Source organism: Mytilus trossulus, chromosome 3 (genome assembly GCF_036588685.1).
Source record: "Mytilus trossulus isolate FHL-02 chromosome 3, PNRI_Mtr1.1.1.hap1, whole genome shotgun sequence".
NCBI lineage: Eukaryota > Metazoa > Mollusca > Bivalvia > Mytilida > Mytilidae > Mytilus > Mytilus trossulus.
In genome coordinates this window covers 90,629,607-90,652,814 of record NC_086375.1, presented here as the reverse complement: position 1 = coordinate 90,652,814, position 23,208 = coordinate 90,629,607, and the positions used below count along the sequence as shown (strand labels likewise).

The 23,208-nt window shown below is 31.8% G+C and overlaps 1 protein-coding gene across 13 annotated transcripts in view; it reads right to left on the bottom strand.

Moving 5' to 3' along the window:
* LOC134712810 (peripheral plasma membrane protein CASK-like) overlaps positions 1-23,208 on the bottom strand; it is a 156,001-nt gene that overhangs the window by 7,897 nt on the left and 124,896 nt on the right. For 10 of the 13 annotated variants that reach the window (XM_063574709.1, XM_063574706.1, XM_063574715.1 and 7 more), the window contains 8 exons: positions 11,906-12,097; positions 9,898-9,976; positions 8,939-9,024; positions 7,444-7,512; positions 5,714-5,803; positions 2,769-2,867; positions 2,151-2,301; positions 1,025-1,165 (listed from right to left, as the gene is read on the bottom strand). In XM_063574709.1, coding sequence (XP_063430779.1) covers positions 1,025-1,165; positions 2,151-2,301; positions 2,769-2,867; positions 5,714-5,803; positions 7,444-7,512; positions 8,939-9,024; positions 9,898-9,976; positions 11,906-12,097 — 907 coding nt within the window. The remainder of the gene's footprint in view (positions 1-1,024; positions 1,166-2,150; positions 2,302-2,768; positions 2,868-5,713; positions 5,804-7,443; positions 7,513-8,938; positions 9,025-9,897; positions 9,977-11,905; positions 12,098-23,208) is intronic. The other 3 variants (XM_063574716.1, XM_063574714.1, XM_063574718.1) reach the window with 1 other exon arrangement.

Genomic DNA, 23,208 nt, shown 5'->3' with positions numbered 1-23,208 from the left:
GCAGGTAACTAACTAGGAAGCTAACCCAATAATACTAATGTTTTCCTCATAAAGGCAGGTATTTAAATACATACCCAATAAAACTAATGTTTTCCTCATAAAGGCATGTAATCTAAATATCTACCCAATAATACTAATGTTTTACTCATAAAGGCAGGTAATCTAAATATCTACCCAATAATACTAATGTTTTCCTCATAAAGGCAGGTAATTTAACTACCTACCCAATAATACTAATGTTTTCCTCATAAAGGCATGTAATCTAAATATCTACCCAATAATACTAATGTTTTACTCATAAAGGCAGGTAATCTAAATACCTACCCAATAATACTAATGTTTTCCTCATAAAGGCATGTAATCTAAATATCTACCCAATAATACTAATGTTTTCCTCATAAAGGCAGGTAATATAAATACCTACCCAATAATACTAATGTTTTCCTCATAAAGGCAGGTAAGTTAACTACCTACCCAATAATACTAATGTTTTCATCATAAAGGCAGGTAATTTAACTACCTACCCAATAATACTAATGTTTTCCTCATAAAGGCATGTAATCTAAATATCTACCCAATAATACTAATGTTTTACTCATAAAGGCAGGTAATCTAAATACCTACCCAATAATACTAATGTTTTCCTCATAAAGGCATGTAATCTAAATATCTACCCAATAATACTAATGTTTTCCTCATAAAGGCAGGTAATATAAATACCTACCCAATAATACTAATGTTTTCCTCATAAAGGCAGGTAAGTTAACTACCTACCCAATAATACTAATGTTTTCATCATAAAGGCAGGTAATTTAACTACCTATCCAATAATACTAATGTTTTCCTCATAAAGGCAGGTAATCTAAATATCTACCCAATAATACTAATGTTTTACTCATAAAGGCAGGTAATCTAAATACCTACCCAATAATACTAACGTTTTCTTCATAAAGGCAGGTAATTTAAATACCTACCCAATAATACTAATGTTTTCCTCATAAAGGCAGGTAATCTAAATACCTACCCAATAATACTAATGTTTTCCTCATAAAGGCAGGTAATTTAACTACTTCTTCATATGTTACTAAATCTAATTGGTCAAATATGGAATTATGTTTTGCTAAATATTTGTCTTTTTTCTTCTTTCCAAACCAAGAACAATGTACTGAAATACAAAACAAATATAATATGATCAAATTATCACTTTAAGATTCAAATCTTACTATTTGAATGTTTTCATGACTCAAAAGACAGACAGCAGTAGGTTTTTCTGTGAGACTTTTAAGGGAATTATTGCGGAAATAAGAACATTATTGAATTATCTTCCTTTACTTAGTTGTGGAAGACAAGACATGAAAAGTTTTAAATTATCCTCCCTTTGTTCTCTCTGCAAAAAGGCAGTTAAATTGATTTCGTTTTTTGAATGGGACAAATGGACTCCCCTCCAGATGAGATGAAGATGGTACCTTGTGCATAAAAGTCAACTGTATTTAATCAACAAATCTTTTTTCTACACAGTTGTGATTTTTACAAAGATCAGACCAGCTAGATGCATATCTAATTTAAAACATATTTGGATAGTTTATTCATTGTTGGATAGATTTCACATTGGCTTTTGTACCACATCTGGTGTGTGTACATCTTTCATGTTGCCTTTTACCTTATTTGGAAATTTATTTATTTTTCTCAGAAAAATTTCAAAACTTGACAGAAATAAATGATATCAGCTTTGTAATTTATATTACATGGTATTGTTGTTTTCCCTTTTTATTGGAATTTTAAACCTGATGCATCAATATCAGGATTGTGTTACAATTCACAACATCAAAAATGTACAAGCTGTTCAACTTTTGATGTATTTGTCAGATAATATATTTTAAAAACTCAATACTATCCCATTCTATCATTTTGAACTACATTTCAGGGAAACCACATTAATAAGTAAATATCAAGAACTTTTGGTTCCAATAAATGAACCTTATTAGGAATTCATGTATTAACACTAACCTTTATAATGAACTATGGCAAGAGTTGAAGACTGTTTTCCCCTAATGGGACCCCACTCCTTTTCAACAATAGACATAAACAGGAGAGATAACTTCAACAATTCTCCTCACTGTCTTTTAAAACATTGAATTATTCAGTCTTACCTGCATTTTCTTTGAGTTTTTCTCGACTAGAAACTGTTGTCCTCCATTCTTGGAGTTCTGGAGAAGGAATTAACCCTGCAGGGTCAGTAGAGTTCGGGGAGGTACCAACTTTTTTGGCTTGCCACCAATTGGAATCATCTTTACTAATAATCTAGAAGGAAATATCTATTTTTTTATTTAGCATTAGGTTAAAAGTGTTAAACATTACCCTCACATAGAAATACTTGTCAACAAACAGGTCAGGAACAGCAATTACTATAAAATGTAACAGGTGTTTTGGGGGTTATCAAATATTAACATGTTATTTTAAAAGTAGTTAAATGCTTTTACATAATTAAATACTTTCTTCAATCAAAGCGTAACAGATTTTAATCAAAATTGCAAAAGAAACATACAAATGTATAGGCAATTCATTTCATTAATGAAATATTACTTATAAATAAATATAATAACAAGACTTTTGTTTGCATTTACAGTCAGAGTTGTCTCCCATATTATTAACTTCACTTCACTTGACTTATGGAAATGACTTTTTACCTGTAAGTGTAACCTGTACAAGTTGATCTCACTACTACCTGTAATTATATCCTGTACAAGTTGACCTTACTGACGTCTTACCTGTAAAACATCTCCAACTCTAAAAGAAACACCAGCTTGTGAACAGGGAATCAAATCATCATCCTCTGGGTTATAATCAAATAATGCTCGGACATATATCTGGAAAAATAACATCCTTCATGTCATTGCAAGATAGCTTTGAACTTTATTATTAAACAAAATTGCCAGAATGTATGGAATAGTTCCTATAGATTTAAAAATAAATGATTGTTTTTTAGGTTTGAATAAAAAGTAATTGCTGAATTTTCAGAAGAAGAGTTTTGTAACCATTGAAGGAAAGGACCACTGCTTTATACAGTTGCTTATTTCTTGTTTTTGACTATCTTTGAATTTTTAAAACTTATATCCACCCCTTAGGCCACACCAATTTTATTTCTTGTTCTACGGATTTTTGGACTCCAAAAATTGGGGCGAGCGAGCGATTTGAAAATTTTGATAAAAAAATATTTAATTTGCAAATTTTTGAGGCATAGCGTAAAAAGTAAAGGCGAGCGTTATAATTTTTTTTTGTAAACATAAAATAGTAGGTTTTGACTATATTGAAACTTGATTTATCACTTATACCTTGACATTTCTTTAATTTATGAAGTATTTTTTCCCTGTTCCACAAGAAATAATTGAATAATTAAATCTGGTCTATGTATGTGTGACTGACAATGAGACAATTCTCCATCCAAGTCATAATCAGGTTCAGAACAACCCCTTAATGTTATGAATATCCCTTTTATGAGGGGTTATAAGTTATAATATATTTTTTTTGTAAAAACACTTCAAGTACAAAGGGGCTTATATTTTCCCAAAGAACTATAATATTTGGTATTAAATTGTCAAAACATGTCCCAGAATTTTGTAATATTCCTGGACTTTAACCATGTTAACACATTTACTTTAACAGTTTAATATTATTCAAAATAAGTGGACCCATCCCTCCTTTAGAAAAGTTGTTTATATATAATGTATTTCTCCTCTTTTTGAGTAAAAAATTCTAAGTTGTCAAAGGTTTTGTATAGTAGCACTGTACAAAACCTTAGTATTTCTATTTTCTTTTCTACAACAGTAAACATGGTAAAATGACCCCTTCAAGGCCCTTGTATGAGGGAGGGTTGGTCCTAACATGATAATAACAAACATATGTCAAAGTACGGCCTTTTACACAGAGCTTTGATCAAGACCAACCAGCAAGCTATAAGGAACCACAACTTAGTATTGTACACAATTCGAACAGGAAAACCAACGATCTAAATTATATTTCCAAACGGGAAAATACCAATGAACCACATCAACAAACGATAACTGCTGAACGACAGGTCCGTGAATCAACAATGACAGGTGCACAAACCTGCAGCGGGTATGACCATAACCATACATTATAATTGCAGTTGAAGGCAAATCCTTTCAGAAGTTCTTTGTACTTTATTTTAACAACGAACATTTATTTATAGGGAATATAAGTTAGGGGGAAAGAAACCAACGTTTTGTTCTGTACTGGTATTTCTATTTATATCGGAGCACTCCCGCTTGGAATAAATTGGTTTCATGCTGAAACAAATATTCTCGCAGATATTTACAGTGTTGTGGGGTGCTGATAGGTTTAAAATCGTTATATAAAGGCTAGACTGTGATTTTAAAAAACAAATGTTGAGATCTTTATATAATATTTACAAAAAAACGGTGCGGGAAATGGACATGATTTCATTTCCGGATGCGGGAAGCGGGAATATAATAAAAAAAAAAAAAATCTGTTTTGAAAAAAATAGGTGCGGGCGGGTCCGTCGAACAAGGAATCAAATTGGTGTGGCCTTATAGTCAAACCTTTTTTTTCATGGAATATTTACCTCTAAATTGTCACGAGGGGCAATGAATTCTTGAGATAAGGAGTTGACTGATAATTTCAGCCATGTTGACTTTTTTGTTGATCGTGACTTACTGATAACTTTTGCTGTGATAAGATTTGGTTTTACTGGTAATACACAACATTATGCACATTCTCAGTCCTTCATTTTTTTTACATATATATAACAGTTGACATGCTAATAGACATATCATTTTACACCTATGTTCTATTTTAAGCTTTGCATGTTGGGTTCATAGTACATATATTTCAACTAGATACTCTTAAGCTAATAATGAACAAGTTTGGTTCCAATTTGCTTATGTTTTCAGATGAGTAGATTTTTGTAAAAATTAAGACAATGTGATTGCTGTTAAAAAACAACAGATGACAGCAAAAGTTATGTATTTGACAGCAAGATGCATCCATAAACAATGAAATATGTTGATTTTTATACTGAATCAACAATAATGAGTTCTAAAAAAACATTTCAGTCTTGTAATTTAAAGAAGAGGATAATGAAAGCAATTACTTCAGAATGTACAAGTTTTGAAAGTATTTTACTATGTGATATAGCATTGCTTCACTAGAAATCTATGTATAATTATGACAATAAAATATAAATATGTGTCAGTCTAAGGTGACATGCTTGTGAATGATTTAGTGTGCTGCATGTCAGAACTTAGAGCTTGTCACTGAGAGAAAATAGTAATATTCAAGCACATACCATAAAAACATTTAAGACTTATTATAACACATGTAAAGCAATTGTAAACACTGTATTTAAAAATAAAAAAACAACTTGAAAATCTATTACAATTTCGTGACAAAACAAATAACACAAATTAATGCTAACTAACAATCGTAATCTAAAATTGTAACTCATCTGACCCTTTAATAATATTCACAATTTCATAAATTTTGGAGCCATTCATAATTTTTCAAGCACTGTACATTGAAATATTCCTTCCTCACTCTATTTGGAGTGTTTTCACTACTTTTAAAAGACTGAAAATTGTACATATAAGAGCACACCAACAAGTGGTTGTAACACTGTTAAGACATGTTTAAAGCCAATCAAACCTTGTTAATGAGAACATGCTAGCATACTTACAAAAAGATTAGTAACCTCTTGTAAGTCAAAAACCTGGTTAATTCTAAGAGATATTGACTGCCCTTTCCACTTGGACACAACAAGGTTTGACTGTAATAATAAACCGGCATTATCTCAAAAAAGTCAAATGAGATAAATAAAGGAGGAGAAATATTGAATGTCATGTCAAAATATTGTTACGATCCTGCAACTTAGTCCTACCATGTTACTTAAATTTTGTATCCACTTCCAAATTTTTTTATAATAGTTAATCTTCAGTATACCAACTTGTTCCCTCCTTACAAAACAAATTGGTTCTACTAAACTGAACATTGCTTGACTTTGAATAAATGTCACAGTTTTAAACATATGCATGTACATTATTTATCCTTAAAAATAAAAACAACATCTTTAACCAAACAAACTAAATCTAGCAAATTGAATATACATGCATTATTATACACAGTTTAGATATGAGCATTTCCCTATCAGAAATTAATAAAAAACATTTTTCTACATTTTAATCTTTATTAAAGTTTTTATTCTATTGATTCAAAAGAAACCCTATTTTATGATTTATTTTCTTTGTAAAACTGATGAAAATGTGATACAGAAAATTTGGAATTGGTTAGTTAAAGGTTAAACATAACTTCGAAATAAAACAGGCAATCTTTATGTATCAATCTTCATGTTTCATGGGAATCCATTCCTACACAACTGTCAATAAACAACACCTCACAAACAGTGTTTTATGACATTTTATTCAACAACACCTCACAAACTGTTTCATAAGATTCCATTTCTACACAATTGTCAATAAACGACACCTCACAAACAGTGTTTCATGAGATTTTATTCAACAACACCTAACAAACAGTGTTTCATGAGATTTTATTCAACAACACCTAACAAACAGTGTTTCATGAGATTTTATTCCACAACACCTCAGGAACAGTGTTTCATAAGATTTTTGTTCCACAACACCTCACAAACAGTGTTTCATGAGATTTTAATCAAATTTGTATCACACAAATTATGGAATAAATTTCAGTTTGAAAGTTCTCTTTTGTGTTAGTCATGTTTAGCCATGAGATTTATGAACTTTTGGCATGATATCAAATTTTGAGATTTTTGCAAGATCTAACATGTCAATTTTTTTTGTAATGCATTAGAATCTAAGTAACAGTACTGTAGTTGAAAAGTGTTGCTGCAGACAATTTGATTTTGAGTGTCACAAAATCTAATTTACTGGCTCTGCTTCCTGTAGTCGATTAAACTTCAAATCAACAATAGACAGGCCCAACTTTTCAACTACAGCACTGTTATTCCTTAAATGTAATTTAACTATTGCAGCTATTTAATCGATGCTCATATGAAAACTTATGCAAATTAGCTTTACTTACTATCACAATAGACAACACAGTATATAAGATGTTCTGTTTATATTTCTTAAAAGCTTCACATGTAAACACAGACAGAGGAAATAAACATCTACTTTCAGTTTGTCAAAGCATCAACATATTGCATTTAAATAGGAAATAATTTAAACATGTCTGAAATGTTTGTTGTTTAAGATATTTGGAAAATTCTCCTGTTTAAATGCAATCAGGTTGTATTGTGCCAAATATTATATAATTTACAGATTCTGTATTTATTCAACATTTAAATTTTTAAATTAGTAATATTTGGCACTATACAAGAAGACACAATTACATATTTAACAATGCCTTCACCCTATAATAATTACAAACCTCGCACTGGGCTGGGCTATTTCTATGACTGGGGACAATCTTCAAGCTGACGTTCCCCCTGGCTTCTCTCTGAAAATGTGCCAATGGTGCAAAATATATTGTGACAACAACTGGTAAAAAGGCTTAAGTGTTTTATAAGGATTATAAACAACATTTGTAGTGTCAAAATAAATAAACAAGTAAAAATGGCAAATAAATTTTAAATTAGATTGCAAATTTTTGGTAAACGTTGAAATTAAACAAAATGCAAAATACCTTTTTATGGTATTAGACATTTAAAATTTATTTGCCAGTAATAAAAATAAATGACAACATCAACCAATGATAAATCAGTAAAAAGTAAGAAATAGAATTTATGTGACAACATCAACCAATGAAAAGTCTATGACAACATTAGCACCAACCAATGAAAATGTCTGATTATATTATACAACAACATCAACCAATTAAATACCTTTTTATGATTATTATTCATGTGCTGTTGAGCAAACAAGCCAGAGGTTGCATGTGGTTGTACTTTAAAGGTCACATGTCCTTTTAAGGTTTTCTGTGGTGAGCAATAATATCAGATTTTATTCTTTCCATTGAATAACAACAGAAAGATCAACATTTATGCTTTTGTAACTTAAATATTTGCATATACAATGAGAACAAATATCTCTGACACTTATTTATTTGAATCTTGAATTTGCTCATGAGCGCATTTTTCATTAATATTTTGATTTAATACCCGAAGTTAAAGAGCTTAAGAGTTGTATTTTCGATCTACAGACAGATATAACAAAGCCCTGTAGATATTGTTTTTACTTCTACAATATGAAACAAAGAACAGATTTTTAGGCAACAGTTTGGTTTACATGTCCAACAAGTACAAGGGTCTTGTTTGGTCTGTTTTAATATTGTTGCCAAAGGTGTAAAACACATTAAACATAATGAAAGCAATCTTTGCTAATATCTCGCAATAATCAGTGTGACAAACCTCAATAATAAAATGTCTCTAGAAGCCATGTTTTCTTTTCAATAAAATAATATTTATTTGGGACCTCCCATGTATAGTTCTTTCACCATTTAATTTGATTTGGGTCGGATCTGAGAAATGGATGTAATCATGTAACTTTGATCTTGATAACCCTGATCAATGAAATGAGGTCATGGTCTGGTGAATCCTGTCTGACAGACGTTAAAACCTCAAAGTGACCCTGATGTAACAAATAGTTATCCTATTACTCATCATAAGTGAGGGATTCACATGATCAAAAAATACTATGAACCATGAAAATGAGGTCAAGGACAATTAACATAGGACAGACAGGAACATAAGGTACCTGCATCAAGGTCTTTTACCTTCTGATATTTAGGCTGCCAGATAGTTATCCCTGTCTCATATTCTCAAACTCTCATAGAAGACAAAACAGAAACCCATCAAAATTTGAGGTTTAACTCATTACTAACTATTTCACTGTATGATTGTGATTATGACCTGTTTATGTCTTACCAATAGTCGTTGTAAGTTGTCTACTGTCTGATTGGATACATTTACACCATTTATTTCTCGTATTTCATCACCAACATGAAGTGTTCCTATAAAAAATAACAAAAAATTAAATCAGATAAATAAATTGTATTTTGTATACATGTTCACAAATGAAGAAAAATCAGAAATGTTTTTACTTTCTGGGAAATTAATTTCATTTGGATCAAATTAATCTAAGCATCTTTTCTTCTACTGTGGATTCATTAAATTCGTTGATTACCAATTTTCGTGGACCTCGTGGGTACAGAGAAACCACTTATTTAAATGTTCAACGAATTGCAAATTTTCTGTATGATTAAATGCAGACTTTTTGAAAACCACGAAATCAAATATTCACGAAAATGCAAGTTTTCCTCAATCCACGAAAATTGGTACCCATGAAAATAAATGAATCCACAGTATCTTAGCTGTTTCTTGTTGCACTTCTGAAATTAATTAGAAATATAAATATTTTTTGTTTCATTCATATGCAGTAAAATTAAGGTTCTTAACTTGCTAGGCTCACCATTAGTTTTGTTTATCTTATTTCACTGTAATAATCTAACAATTTATTTTAGACGCTTCAGACATTAACTTTCTTCAGCTTCTCTGTTATCTTTTTTATCTACATGGCTAATATTCTTATTTTGGCTTTTTAAGTTTTCTGCTATGTTTCTTTTGCTTACCAAACGTGCAGCAAAATGTTTTTAACAAGAAAATTTTAATATTCAAATTTTGAAACACTTCAAAAAAATATTTTTTAAATTTTACTCTGACACAACATTTAATATTGTAGTACATGTGTCATATCAATAAAATTAATATTTGAACAAAACAAAACAGATGTCATTTAGCTTTGTTGAAATCAATTGATATGTCAAAGTGTTTGCTGATTGCATTGCTCTTGAGACTTCCAGTTAAACAAGGAACCAGACTATTACCTTGACGATGAATCATGCCTCCATGCAGAATCCTAGCAACCAAACATTTTCCTTGCTCTGTCACCTTTAATGTTATTCCCTAAAACACATCAATTGTAAAAATAACGTTAAATCTCTAAATATAAATCAAAATCAAATAAGTCCATTTTATAATATTTATAAGTATGTTCTGAAGGAAGATGATCCTCTTGTGTGAATTAATCTGTCTTTAAACAAACCTATTAACCAATCCTTGACTTATTTGGGGAAAACTTTCCATTAAACCACACTATAAATTTTACATTTACAGAAAAATAAGAGTCGTTAAAAGCACAAATAATCCAGAATGATATATTTAACTTAATATAAATAAGTTTACGGAATGATCAGGAGTGATCAATAGATGATGAAGTTAAATATAGAATACAACATCACAATGCTATGAAATAAAACTGTTTGAGGGTCCATTGGGATAAATCTTAAGTAAGGTTTTAAAAATCTGATAACCAAGAATACTATAGTTATCAGATTTATCAAAATAACTTTGTAATGCTGAATATAATTGTACAAGAAGAATTATTTATTGGACATCCATCATCTAACTGATAATTTTATCAACAAGACCTCTTTTTTGAGAAACTGCAAAAACTATCAGAATGAAAAATTCATGAGAAGCATGTGCTGTCATAAATTATGTGTTTTATTGGGAAATAAAAGCATTTTTGAAATGCCTTATTGTCAGTCAATCGAAAGTAGTTTCGTATAAAACATACATGTAATTTAATCATAATCCTTTGAGCTATTTTCCTAATGCTTGTAGTTTAAAGGGATAGTAGCTACGATTTTGTTAAATCCCGCGATAACATTCCTCTGATCGACAATTTTCCCTTCGAGGTACAATGTGTGATGGCACATTGGAACTGAGGAGTTAAGATATAAAAGAAGATGTGGTATGATTGCCAATGAGACAACTATCCACAAAAGACCAAAATGGCACAAACTTTAACAACTATAGGTCACAGTACAGCCTTCAACAATGAGCAAAGCCCATACCACATAGTCAGCTATAACAGGCCCCGATAAGACAATGTATAACAATTCAAACGAGAAAACTAACGGCCTTGTTTAGGTAAAAAAATGAAAGTCAATATAGGACATATGAACGAGGGTTGGCTTAACATCAAGTTATTGTCTATAGACAAAAAATAAAATCAGGTGTTTAAAAATGTTGAAAAGCGTCTAAATGCTAAATGGAAGTAACCAGTAGTGGTTTTGATCATATTTATTAAAATTTTTGTACAAATTCTGCATATAGATTAAAAAATAATATTAATGAAAATAGTAGCTACTATCCGTTTAAATATTTGGTATCTGCAATCAAAAGATAGGTGGGGCTTCAATCTTGTATACGTTATACTTAAATGTTTTTGGATGTAAAGTATAATGCCGAGTATAATGTATACAAGCTGAAGCACCACCTATCTATGGATTGCAGATGTCAATCTTAATTACACTCAGTCAATGCTAGAACAAACACTAATACAACCAAAGCAAGCCAGCCAACCAAACCTTAAGTTTACAAGCACAAGCAATAGGAAAATAGCTCTAAACAGGGAAAATTTATGAAATGATCAAATTAACTAAAAGCATCAAAATCAAAGGTGGATGTCAAGAAGAAATATGACGAAAATTAGTGTACACCTGAGATGATCTCAGATCTCAAAAAAATATGTTAAACCCTGCCTCTTTTTTGCACTGGTCCAAAGTCAGTCGCCTCTGGCGTTTGTTAGTCCTGTAAGATTTTTAAGTTAAGTAAATGACGTCCATTTTCACTGAACAAGTACATATTTATGTTTTTGGGCCAGCTTAAACACACCTCTGGGTGCAGGATTTTGTTTGCTTTATTAAAGATCCATTTGTTGCCTTCCAGCTGTTTTCTGCTCTTTGGTCGGGTTGTTTTCTCTTTGACTCATTTCCCATTTCCATTCTCAATTTTACAATATTTTTTTCAAAAAGGTTAATCTCTTACCATAGGTTCATCTGTGTTTTTTTGAAACTGTACCATTCTTACACGTGTGACATTGGAAGACTCCATTTCTGACACAGGGGTTTCCGGTTGAGAGTCCCCGTTAAGATAAGGCTGAAGCGGTGGGGGAGTTACACGTACAGCGTCCTCACTGTAGACTTCATGGGCCACAACATCATGGGCTTGTAATAAAGCCTGCAAATGAAATAATGATAACACTTAAAGTGAAGCAAACTTTAGCTTATAAATTTGTGAAACAGTTCATGTAATAAAACAATGAAAATATTAAAATGATTGACTTCATATTAGAAATACAAACACTTGCTTGTAATGAAGTCTATAAAATAAATATTAGTGACAGGGTTATATTGTTCCATGAAACCATTACAGAATAAAACAAAAATATGTCCACAGTACATGGATGGGTGGGATGGCCCACCAAAACTATCATTTACTATGTTTAGTGGACTTTTTGGGTAAAAACACTAACTTGGCATTAAAATTAGAAAGATCACATCATAGGGAACGTGTGTACTAATTTTCAAAATGATTGGACTTCAATTTCATCAAAAACTAACTTTTCTAGATACTTTAACCTGAAGTGGAACAGATGGAGGAACAAACTGATGAACAGACCAAAATATTAAAATGCCCTGAAGTGGGTCATAAAAAAATTAGGTAAAAATTCTAGTTTGTAATAAAATCTGTCAGAATAAAAAAATGTTCTCTTTTCATACAAAATGTGCATTTGTCAATGCTTTAACTCAACAATATAACAATTCATACATAATGTGTCTCAGTCATTTCTTTTACTCACAAATAAAACTGTTAACATATTTGATAAATGTCTTAGTCAATGCTTTTACTCACCAATAAAACTGTTAACATATTTGATAAATGTCTTAGTCAATGCTTTTACTCACAAATAAAACTGTTAACATATTTGATAAATGTCTTAGTCAATGCTTTTACTCACCAATAAAACTGTTAACATATTTGATAAATGTCTTAGTCAATGCTTTTACTCACCAACAAAACTGTTAACATATTTGATAAATGTCTTAGTCAATGCTTTTACTCACCAACAAAACTGTTAACATATTTGACAAATGTCTTAGTCAATGCTTTTACTCACCAACAAAACTGTTAACATATAATATGAAATATGCCTTAATCAGTGGATTAACTCACCAATAAAACTGTTAGCATATAACAAATTGTCACCATAACTTCAAAGGAACAAAACATTGAAGGGGATAGCCATTTTTTGGTTAAAATATGAGCTATTTCGTAGCTAAAGGATATTTTGATATATACGAAAATATGAATAAGATTCTTATATGGTAAATGAGAAATAGTGCTCTCTTGAAAATCCTGTATTAACTTTTTCTTTAATTGAAGGAAAATATAGGTCATATTGAAAAAACAGTAAGTGAAGACATCTATTTTTATCCTCTCTCTATCGGCAAAATTAAATTGTCTCAGTTGAATTTGTACCATTTGTTATCCAATCATCCATTCCATTTGAAATAACTAATTAAAAACATACCTTACAGTTGAATAAAAGAACGAGATTCCTTTACAGATACAAAATCATACAATCTCAAAATAATCACTTTCCCAATCGTCTTTATATTCCCCTGCGTCTTCTTTGTTCTTAACAAGATCTTTTAACGTGACAAGTCGCCTGTTTATTGCATTGACAAAAGGTCTACATAATTAACAACTGTCATTCTTTACAACAAACTTGGATGAACATAGTGTAATCTTATTGCTAGATTTTCGTTCTCAGAACTTTTTTATCCACGTAATTAGTAAAAAATAGGAAGAATTCCCGTTTTTTTCTGTATAAAATACTTGTTGTATATAAGTTCAGCCTCTTCTAGAGAGACAATTAATCATTATTTACACATGAAATATGTAATCCATAATCAAATGATATACTTATTCATTGTAATAATGGATAGAGTTTTTACATCCCTCAAGTCTTTAGAAGTCTAATAAATATTGATTCAACCAATGACCAGATCTAATAAATACATTTACTGGAATATAATCATAGGAACAATGTAATTACGTAGTTAATCATATTCTTTACAGACAGACATATAGATCCTTTCAGCAATCAATGCTAAAATAAAACACAATTTTACATCATTAAATGTTTGAGAAATTTTATTTTCATCATCTGTCAAGCAATTATCGTTTATTCTCTGCTGTTACGGGAAAACATCAATCTTCCATTTTATTTTATTCAGATTGAATAAACAGAACTAATACTTATCCCAAACTGGGACAGGCTTATTGAAGAATAAACAGAACTTATACTTATCTAAAACTGGGACAGGCTTATTGAAGCATAAACAAGGGGTCTAGCCCATATGACATATCTTTATACCATACATATAAACAAATTCAGAAATTATTGTGTGCATTTATTCTTGCGATTTTGTCCTTTTAGACTAAGATGCAATTTTATTTCGTGCAATATTGAGCAAAATCCTGTTTATTTCTTAGACATAATGTGTGTTTAAATTATTGCCAATTTTAACTCCTTCAAAAACAATGGATCAGTACATGTTTTCAAACCCATCTTAGACCATAAATATAAGCATTAAAAGCCTATAAACAGATGGACAGCCAGGATTTCCAAGTCCTCCACATTGTCATCTGAGTCCTACTTTTGAAGTTTATTTTAAACAAAAAAGGAAGATGTGGTTTAATTGCCAATGAGCTGTACACATAGTAAATGGTTACAGTATATATGCAATAAAGATATTGATACGTTAATTTAAAAAAAAACCAATTGTCAATAAGACAACTCTTCACCAGAGATCAAATGATATAGTAGGTTTACAAGCAAACTGCCAAATCGAAACCTATATGAGTCACATATCTTTAATGTGGACCATAAAGGCCTTCACCCCTCTGCCATTTGCAAGCAAAGGAAAGTATATAAAGAACATAAGGACTGCACCAATCTAGATCAGACTAATCAGTAACCAGCTCTTACAATCAGGGATAAAATCAACCAGAAAAAGAATTGAACATTCTATGACATTTAACTCTGTTGAAAGTTTGCAGACACATAAAATTGTCTTTCATATTACTGCAGCAGATATCAATGTCAATTTCTTTCCATTACAAGATTGGTGTGTCAATCAATTTCTATGGGAACAATACACCAAAATTAAATGAATCAAGAGAAATGTCTACATAGATAGAAATATAAGATTGAAAGTGATTTTTTTTTACTTTCAATCTAAATCCAAATTAATTTTAAATCTTAGTATTTTTGTCTTTTCTTAATAGAAATGTAATAAAATAAATGTAAAATACCAAGACTTCTGCCAGTATACATAATCATACCAAAATAAACAACATTAGTTCTTTTCTTCTCAGGACTTTCCAAAGAAATCATCATGCAATGACATGTGACAATTTGACCTATAACTTTTTGAAGAAACCTTCATGCAATAATATACTAGTTGAATCTTTCATCTGTCTGTACAAATCTTTTGGAATCTGTCATCTCTCTGTACAAATCTTGTGGAATCTGTTATCTCTCTGTACAAATCTTGTGGAATCTGTTATGTATCGGTACACATCTTGTGGAATCTGTCATCTCTCTGTACAAATCTTGTGGAATCTGTTATGTATCGGTACACATCTTGTAGAATCTGTCATCTCTCTGTACAAATCTTGTGGAATCTATCATCTCTCTGTACAAATCTTGTGGAATCTGTCATCTCTTTGTACAAATCTTGTGGAATCTGTTATGTATCTGTACACATCTTGTAGAATCTGTTATCTCTCTGTACAAATCTTGTGAAATCTGTCATCTCTCTTTACCAATCTTGTGGAATCGGTCATCTCTCTGTACAAATCTTGTGGAATCTGTCATCTCTCTGTACAAATCTTGTGAAATCTGTCATCTCTCTGTACAAATCTTGTGGAATTTGTCATCTCTCTGTACAAATCTTGTGGAACCTGTTATGCATCGGTACACATCTTGTGGAATCTGTCATCTGTCTGTACAAATCTTGTGGAATCTGTCATCTATCTGTACAAATCTTGTGGAATCTGTTATGTATCGGTACACATCTTGTGGAATCTGTCATCTCTCTGTACAAATCTTGTGGAATCTGTTATGTATCGGTACACATCTTGTGGAATCTGTCATCTATCAGTACAAATCTTGTGGAATCTGTCATCTCTCTGTACAAATCTTGTGGAATCTGTTATGTATCGTTACACATCTTGTGGAATCTGTCATCTCTCTGTACAAATCTTGTGGAATCTGTTATGCATCGGTACACATCTTGTGGAATCTGTCATCTGTCTATACAAATCTTGTGGAATCTGTCATCTCTCTGTACAAATCTTGTGGAATCTGTTATGTATCCGTACACATCTTGTGGAATCTGTCATCTGTCTGTACAAATCTTGTGGAATCTGTCATCTGTCTGTACAAATCTTGTGGAATCTGTCATCTATCTGTACAAATCTTGTGGAATCTGTCATCTGTATGTACAAATCTTGTGGAATCTGTCTCATCTCTCTGTACAATTCTTGTGGAATCTGTTATGTATCTGTATAAATCTTATTGAATGGGTCAGCTATTATGAGTATCTGTACAAATCTTGTGGAATCTGTCATCTATCTGTACAAATCTTGTGGAATCTGTTATGTATCGGTACACATCTTGTGGAATCTGTCATCTCTCTGTACAAATCTTGTGGAATCTGTTATGCATCGGTACACATCTTGTGGAATCTGTCATCTATCAGTACAAATCTTGTGGAATCTGTCATCTCTCTGTACAAATCTTGTGGAATCTGTCATCTCTGTACAAATCTTGTGGAATCTGTTATGTATCGGTACACATCTTGTGAAATCTGTCATCTGTCTGTACAAATCTTGTGGAATCTGTCATCTCTCTGTACAAATCTTGTGGAATCTGTTATGTATCCGTACACATCTTGTGGAATCTGTCATCTGTCTGTACAAATCTTGTGGAATCTGTCATCTGTCTGTACAAATCTTGTGGAATCTGTCATCTATCTGTACAAATCTTGTGGAATCTGTCATCTGTCTGTACAAATCTTGTGGAATCTGTCATCTCTCTGTACAAATCTTGTGGAATCTGTTATGCATCGGTACACATCTTGTGGAATCTGTCATCTGTCTATACAAATCTTGTGGAATCTGTCATCTCTCTGTACAAATCTTGTGGAATCTGTTATGTATCCGTACACATCTTGTGGAATCTGTCATCTGTCTGTACAAATCTTGTGGAATCTGTCATCTGTCTGTACAAATCTTGTGGAATCTGTCATCTATCTGTACAAATCTTGTGGAATCTGTCATCTGTATGTACAAATCTTGTGGAATCTGTCTCATCTCTCTGTACAATTCTTGTGGAATCTGTTATGTATCTGTATAAATCTTATTGAATGGGTCAGCTATTATGAGTATCTGTACAAATCTTGTGGAATCTGTCATCTATCTGTACAAATCTTGTGGAATCTGTTATGTATCGGTACACATCTTGTGGAATCTGTCATCTCTCTGTACAAATCTTGTGGAATCTGTTATGCATCGGTACACATCTTGTGGAATCTGTCATCTATCAGTACAAATCTTGTGGAATCTGTCATCTCTCTGTACAAATCTTGTGGAATCTGTCATCTCTGTACAAATCTTGTGGAATCTGTCATGTATCGGTACACATCTTGTGAAATCTGTCATCTGTCTGTACAAATCTTGTGGAATCTGTCATCTCTCTGTACAAATCTTGTGGAATCTGTTATGTATCCGTACACATCTTGTGGAATCTGTCATCTGTCTGTACAAATCTTGTGGAATCTGTCATCTGTCTGTACAAATCTTGTGGAATCTGTCATCTATCTGTACAAATCTTGTGGAATCTGTCATCTGTCTGTACAAATCTTGTGGAATCTGTCATCTCTCTGTACAAATCTTGTGGAATCTGTTATGTATCCGTACACATCTTGTGGAATCTGTCATCTGTCTGTACAAATCTTGTGGAATCTGTCATCTGTCTGTACAAATCTTGTGGAATCTGTCATCTATCTGTACAAATCTTGTGGAATCTGTCATCTGTATGTACAAATCTTGTGGAATCTGTCTCATCTCTCTGTACAATTCTTGTGGAATCTGTTATGTATCTGTATAAATCTTATTGAATGGGTCAGCTATTATGAGTATCTGTACAAATCTTGTGGAATCTGTCATCTCTCTGTACAAATCTTGTGGAATCTGTTATGTATGGGTACACATCTTGTGGAATCTGTCATCTGTCTGTACAAATCTTGTGGAATCTGTCATCTATTCATATCTTGTGGAACCTGTTATGTATCGGTACACATCTTGTGGAATCTGTCATCTCTCTGTACAAATCTTGTGGAATCTGTTATGCATCGGTACACATCTTGTGGAATCTGTCATCTATCAGTACACATCTTGTGGAATCTGTCATCTCTCTGTACAAATCTTGTGGAATCTGTCATCTCTGTACAAATCTTGTGGAATCTGTTATGTATCTGTACACATCTTGTGGAATCTGTCATCAGTCTGTACAAATCTTGTGGAATCTGTCATCTATCTGTACAAATCTTGTGGAATCTGTTATGTATCGGTACACATCTTGTGGAATCTGTCATCTGTCTGTACAAATCTTGTGGAATCTGTCATCTCTCTGTACAAATCTTGTGGAATCTGTTATGTATCCGTACACATCTTGTGGAATCTGTCATCTGTCTGTACAAATCTTGTGGAATCTGTCATCTGTCTGTACAAATCTTGTGGAATCTGTCATCTATCTGTACAAATCTTGTGGAATCTGTCTCATCTCTCTGTACAATTCTTGTGGAATCTGTTATGTATCTGTATAAATCTTATTGAATGGGTCAGCTATTATGAGTATCTGTTCAAATCGTGTAGAATCTGTCAACTATCTATATAAATCTTATTGGATCTGTTGAGTATCTGTATAAATCTTGTTGAATCTGATGAGTATCTGTACACATCTTATGGAACCAGTCATGTTTCTGCACAAATCCTATTGAATGGGTCATCTATTATGAGCATATGTACAAATCTTGTTGAATCTGTCATCAATTATAAGTATCTGTACATTATAAATCTTGTGGTATCTGTACAAATCTTGTTGAATCTGTCATGTACAAATCTTGTGGAATCTGTCATCTATCTGTACAAATCTTGTGGAATCTGTCATGTATCTGTACAAATATTGTCAAATCTGTCAACTATCTGTACATATCTTGTTAAATCTGTTGAGTATCTGTCCAAATCTTGTTGAATTGGTCATCAATCTGTACAAATCTTGTTGAATCTGTCATTAATCTGTACAAACCTTGATGAATCTGTCATGTATCTGTTTAAATCTTGTTGAATTAGTCATCTATTATGAGAATATGTACAAATCTTGTTGAATAACTCTATTGTTAGTACAAATCTTTTTTGAATCTTTCAATTATCTGTTCCAAAACTTGTTGAATCTGTCTTTTATCTGTACAAACCTTGTTGAATCTGTCAACTATCTGTTCCAAAACTTGTTGAATCTGTCAACTATCTGTTCCAAAACTTGTTGAATCTGTCATGTATCTGTATAAATCTTGTTGAATCTGTCACTCTTACAAATTATGTGTTCAAACATTGTAGACTGTCGACTTTCCATTAAGTATCTGCACACATTTTTGTTCACTGACCACTAAGAATCTAAACCAGTTTATCAACTGTCCATCAAAATTCTACACATATTTATTATAGGTAGACTATCTGTCAAGCATCCATACACAACTTTTGTCCACTGTCTGACAATATCTGTACAAATTTTGTAAACTAGCTTTCAAGTGTTTGTTCTAATTCAATACTCAATACCTGAATAAGGTTTTGTCAACTGTTAGTCTGTTCAGAGATTATGAGTGAACATAAATTTTCTCATTACCAAATAAAGATTTAGAGAAAGAAATAAAGTTGAAGTCTATTATCAAGTGTCTGTAGTGCATCTATACAAACCTAAAGCTACAATGCATCAAGGTCTGTATGTTAGTAAATCAACAAATCTTAAGAAAGCAGCATGACTAACAAACATGCCTTATTGTCTGTTGAGAGAATCCACAATGCACCAAGCTTACTTATAAAACATAACAAGTGAATACAAATATTATCCTGACATATTTCACAGCATTTTAATATTGCCTTCAAGAGAAGACTTACTTACAGATCTAAAGATGCATTAAAGGAAAGTCTAATTTACCAATTTAAAGTAAACAATTAAGTCATCTTTGTCTTAATCACAAGAAAAATAACCAATATTTACCTGTTAAGTATATTATACAAGTCTACCTCCTAACCATCCTCTAATTAAACTGTTACAGCCTTAATTAAATTCCCATCAACCCTAATCACCTTATATCAATTGTCCTTTACAGTGAAATATCATAAACTTCAGCAGAAATCACACAAAAATCTACACATCTTGCCTAGCAATGATCAGATCAATACTGGGTGATATCTCACTAGTAATGAATCTTACCGACATTCAAAAAATTATCTTTATGGGCTTTCTAATAATATATAGAAAAAAATCTCAGAAGAGGAAGTCAAGTGGAGGAAAAGCCACTCTAGTTATCTGTGGTTTGATTGGCTGACGTGTGACAACAGAATCTTATGTCGCACAAGTGAAATATGGGGTTAAACAGTTCTTAATTTTTCCCAGTAAAATGTCACAATAAAGTGGTTACAAAATAGACAGGTCTAGTTTGCTTTGACACAAAACTTAAACCAAAATCATCGGTACATTAATAAACTGCTATATTGCTACTAGTACATAGAAAGGTTTAGAAATTGTCTTTGTCCAAAGTTGAGAGCCTGTCACTAAGAGGTTGTGGTTAAGTTTTTTTCTTTTCTCTTATTTGTTTTTGTTTATTGTTTGCTTATAGATTAAGAAAAAAAGACTTAAACACAAAAACCTAACACTAAGCAATGAACCGTGAAAATGATGTCAAGGTCAAATAAAACCTGTACAACTCACATATAGATAAAAAAATATGTCCATACAACAAATATAATTGACCTATTGCATATAGTATTTAAAAAAAAGACCATAACTCAAAAACTTAACTATAACCACTGAACAATGAAAATGAGGTCTAGGTCAGATGACACCTGCCAGTTGGACATGTTCAACTTACAGTCCTTCCATACACCACATATACTAGACCTATTGCTTACAGTCTCTAAGATATGGACTTGACCACAAAAACTTAACCTTGTTCACTGATCCATGAAATGAGGTCAAGGTCAAGGTAAAACTGTCTGACGAGCATGAGGACCTTGCAAGGTACGCACATACCAAATAAAGTTATCCTATTACTAATAATAAAAGAAAATTTAACATTACAAAAAATCTTAACTTGTTTTTTCAAGTAGCCACTGAACCATGAAAATGAGGTAAAGGACATTGGACATGTGACTGACAGAAATTTCGGAACATGAGGTATCTATATACAAAGTCTGAAGCATCCAGGTTTTCCACCTTTTAAAATATAAAGCTTTTAAAAAGTTAGATAAAGGTAGCAATACACAGTTAGGAGTTTAGTTTCGCATTATGGCCCCTGTGGATTTTTCAAATAGGAAAGTTATTGTGTAATAAAATTCATTTTTAGACAGATGAGTGCTAATTTAGCCTTCAAAGATGGCTTATAAGAGCATCAAGATTATTTTTTACATGTTTTATGGGCTGTTTTCTGTTTGACAGTCTGTATTTTCATAGCTAGACCGGCCATCGGTCCAGAAATTAAGGTACTGTTTACAAACACTTTTTTTCTACACGAAGTTTTTGACGCAATTTATCTAAAAAATGAGACGAAAGACATATGATTTTCACTGGATTTGCTGAATGATATGTGTACACAGTTTCAGAAAAGGTATTTCTTCAAATGATTGAAATTCTACTTTTAGCCAAATTTTGGGGAAATATGTGACATCTTTCCCCCCCTTTTTGCAATTTTTCATAACAAATAAATGCAGATTGTTGCCATGGATACACCAAAAAGAAATTATATTTTACCATTTTATATACTGGAAATAAAATCTATGGAAGATTCTGATAACATGCATATGCCCATATATGACAGCAATGAAAAGGGAATGGTAAAATTCATAAGGGCAAATTTTAGTATTTTTTCCTAACTGTTTATTGCTACCAAAGCTGCCGCCACCACCGTAGCTGCCTGATCACTATCCCTAAGTCAAGCTTTCTGCAACAAAAGTCGTAGGCTCTAAAGGAGTCAGAGGCTCAACAAAAGTCACAGACTCCACAAAAAAAAACCCAGAAAAAAACCCACTTCAAGTGTCAGTAGGGAGGTTATCGTAAAATGCAGCAATAACAACAAGGAACCAGTTGCAATTAAGGAATTTGTTGATTTGATCCTGTCTCTTACAGAAACGTGACTTGGCCTCACTAAATAGCAATTTACTCTGTTTGGTTCCAATAATTTGATTTATTTATCAATTCCTGTATTCTTTAAGTAATTCTTGAAATAAAGCTAATCAACTGAACAAAATGTTCCAATCAAGGAGAGGCTAAATTAATGATAAATAATCAAATCATCCAATTTCTAGAAGTTATTACCAAAAGTTGTCATAAACATTTTCATAGAAAATAACATTTGATACCCTTCCTTTTCCCACAAAGAATTAGTTATGTGACTCAAAAATTGAGAGTCCCTTGTTACCTGGTTTCAATCTTATAACTTATAGAAACTGCCTGCCAATCTGTTTATAAAAATAAAATTTCAGAGTAATCAAATGGACATAATACTAAATCCAATTGAAAGAAAAGAAAAAACAATAGTTCAAATTAGTGATTTATAATCAACATGAAAATAAATTGTCAATTTTTTTTTTTAAAAACAGTTATTGTTTACAGAAGAAGTATGGAGTTCATATTTAGTATGATTGCTTTGAAGAAAATGATGGAAATAGTGGAGCTGACATTTCCTAAGAAAAACATAGCACTTTAGCTATTCTTTAGCAATTACTGTCTAAAATACTTGAGGGAATAAAGCAATATAAATATGAAGATAAATAATTTTGAAATATAGTTACGCTGAATTCTTTTGTGCCACAAAGATCAATAGAAAATAATTATATATCTTTACAAATCCATTTCTTGGTACTGATAGATTTTCTCTGAGAAAACAACAGAGAATGGCAGAGGGTATAGAAAGATCACATAATACAGCTGGTAAAAA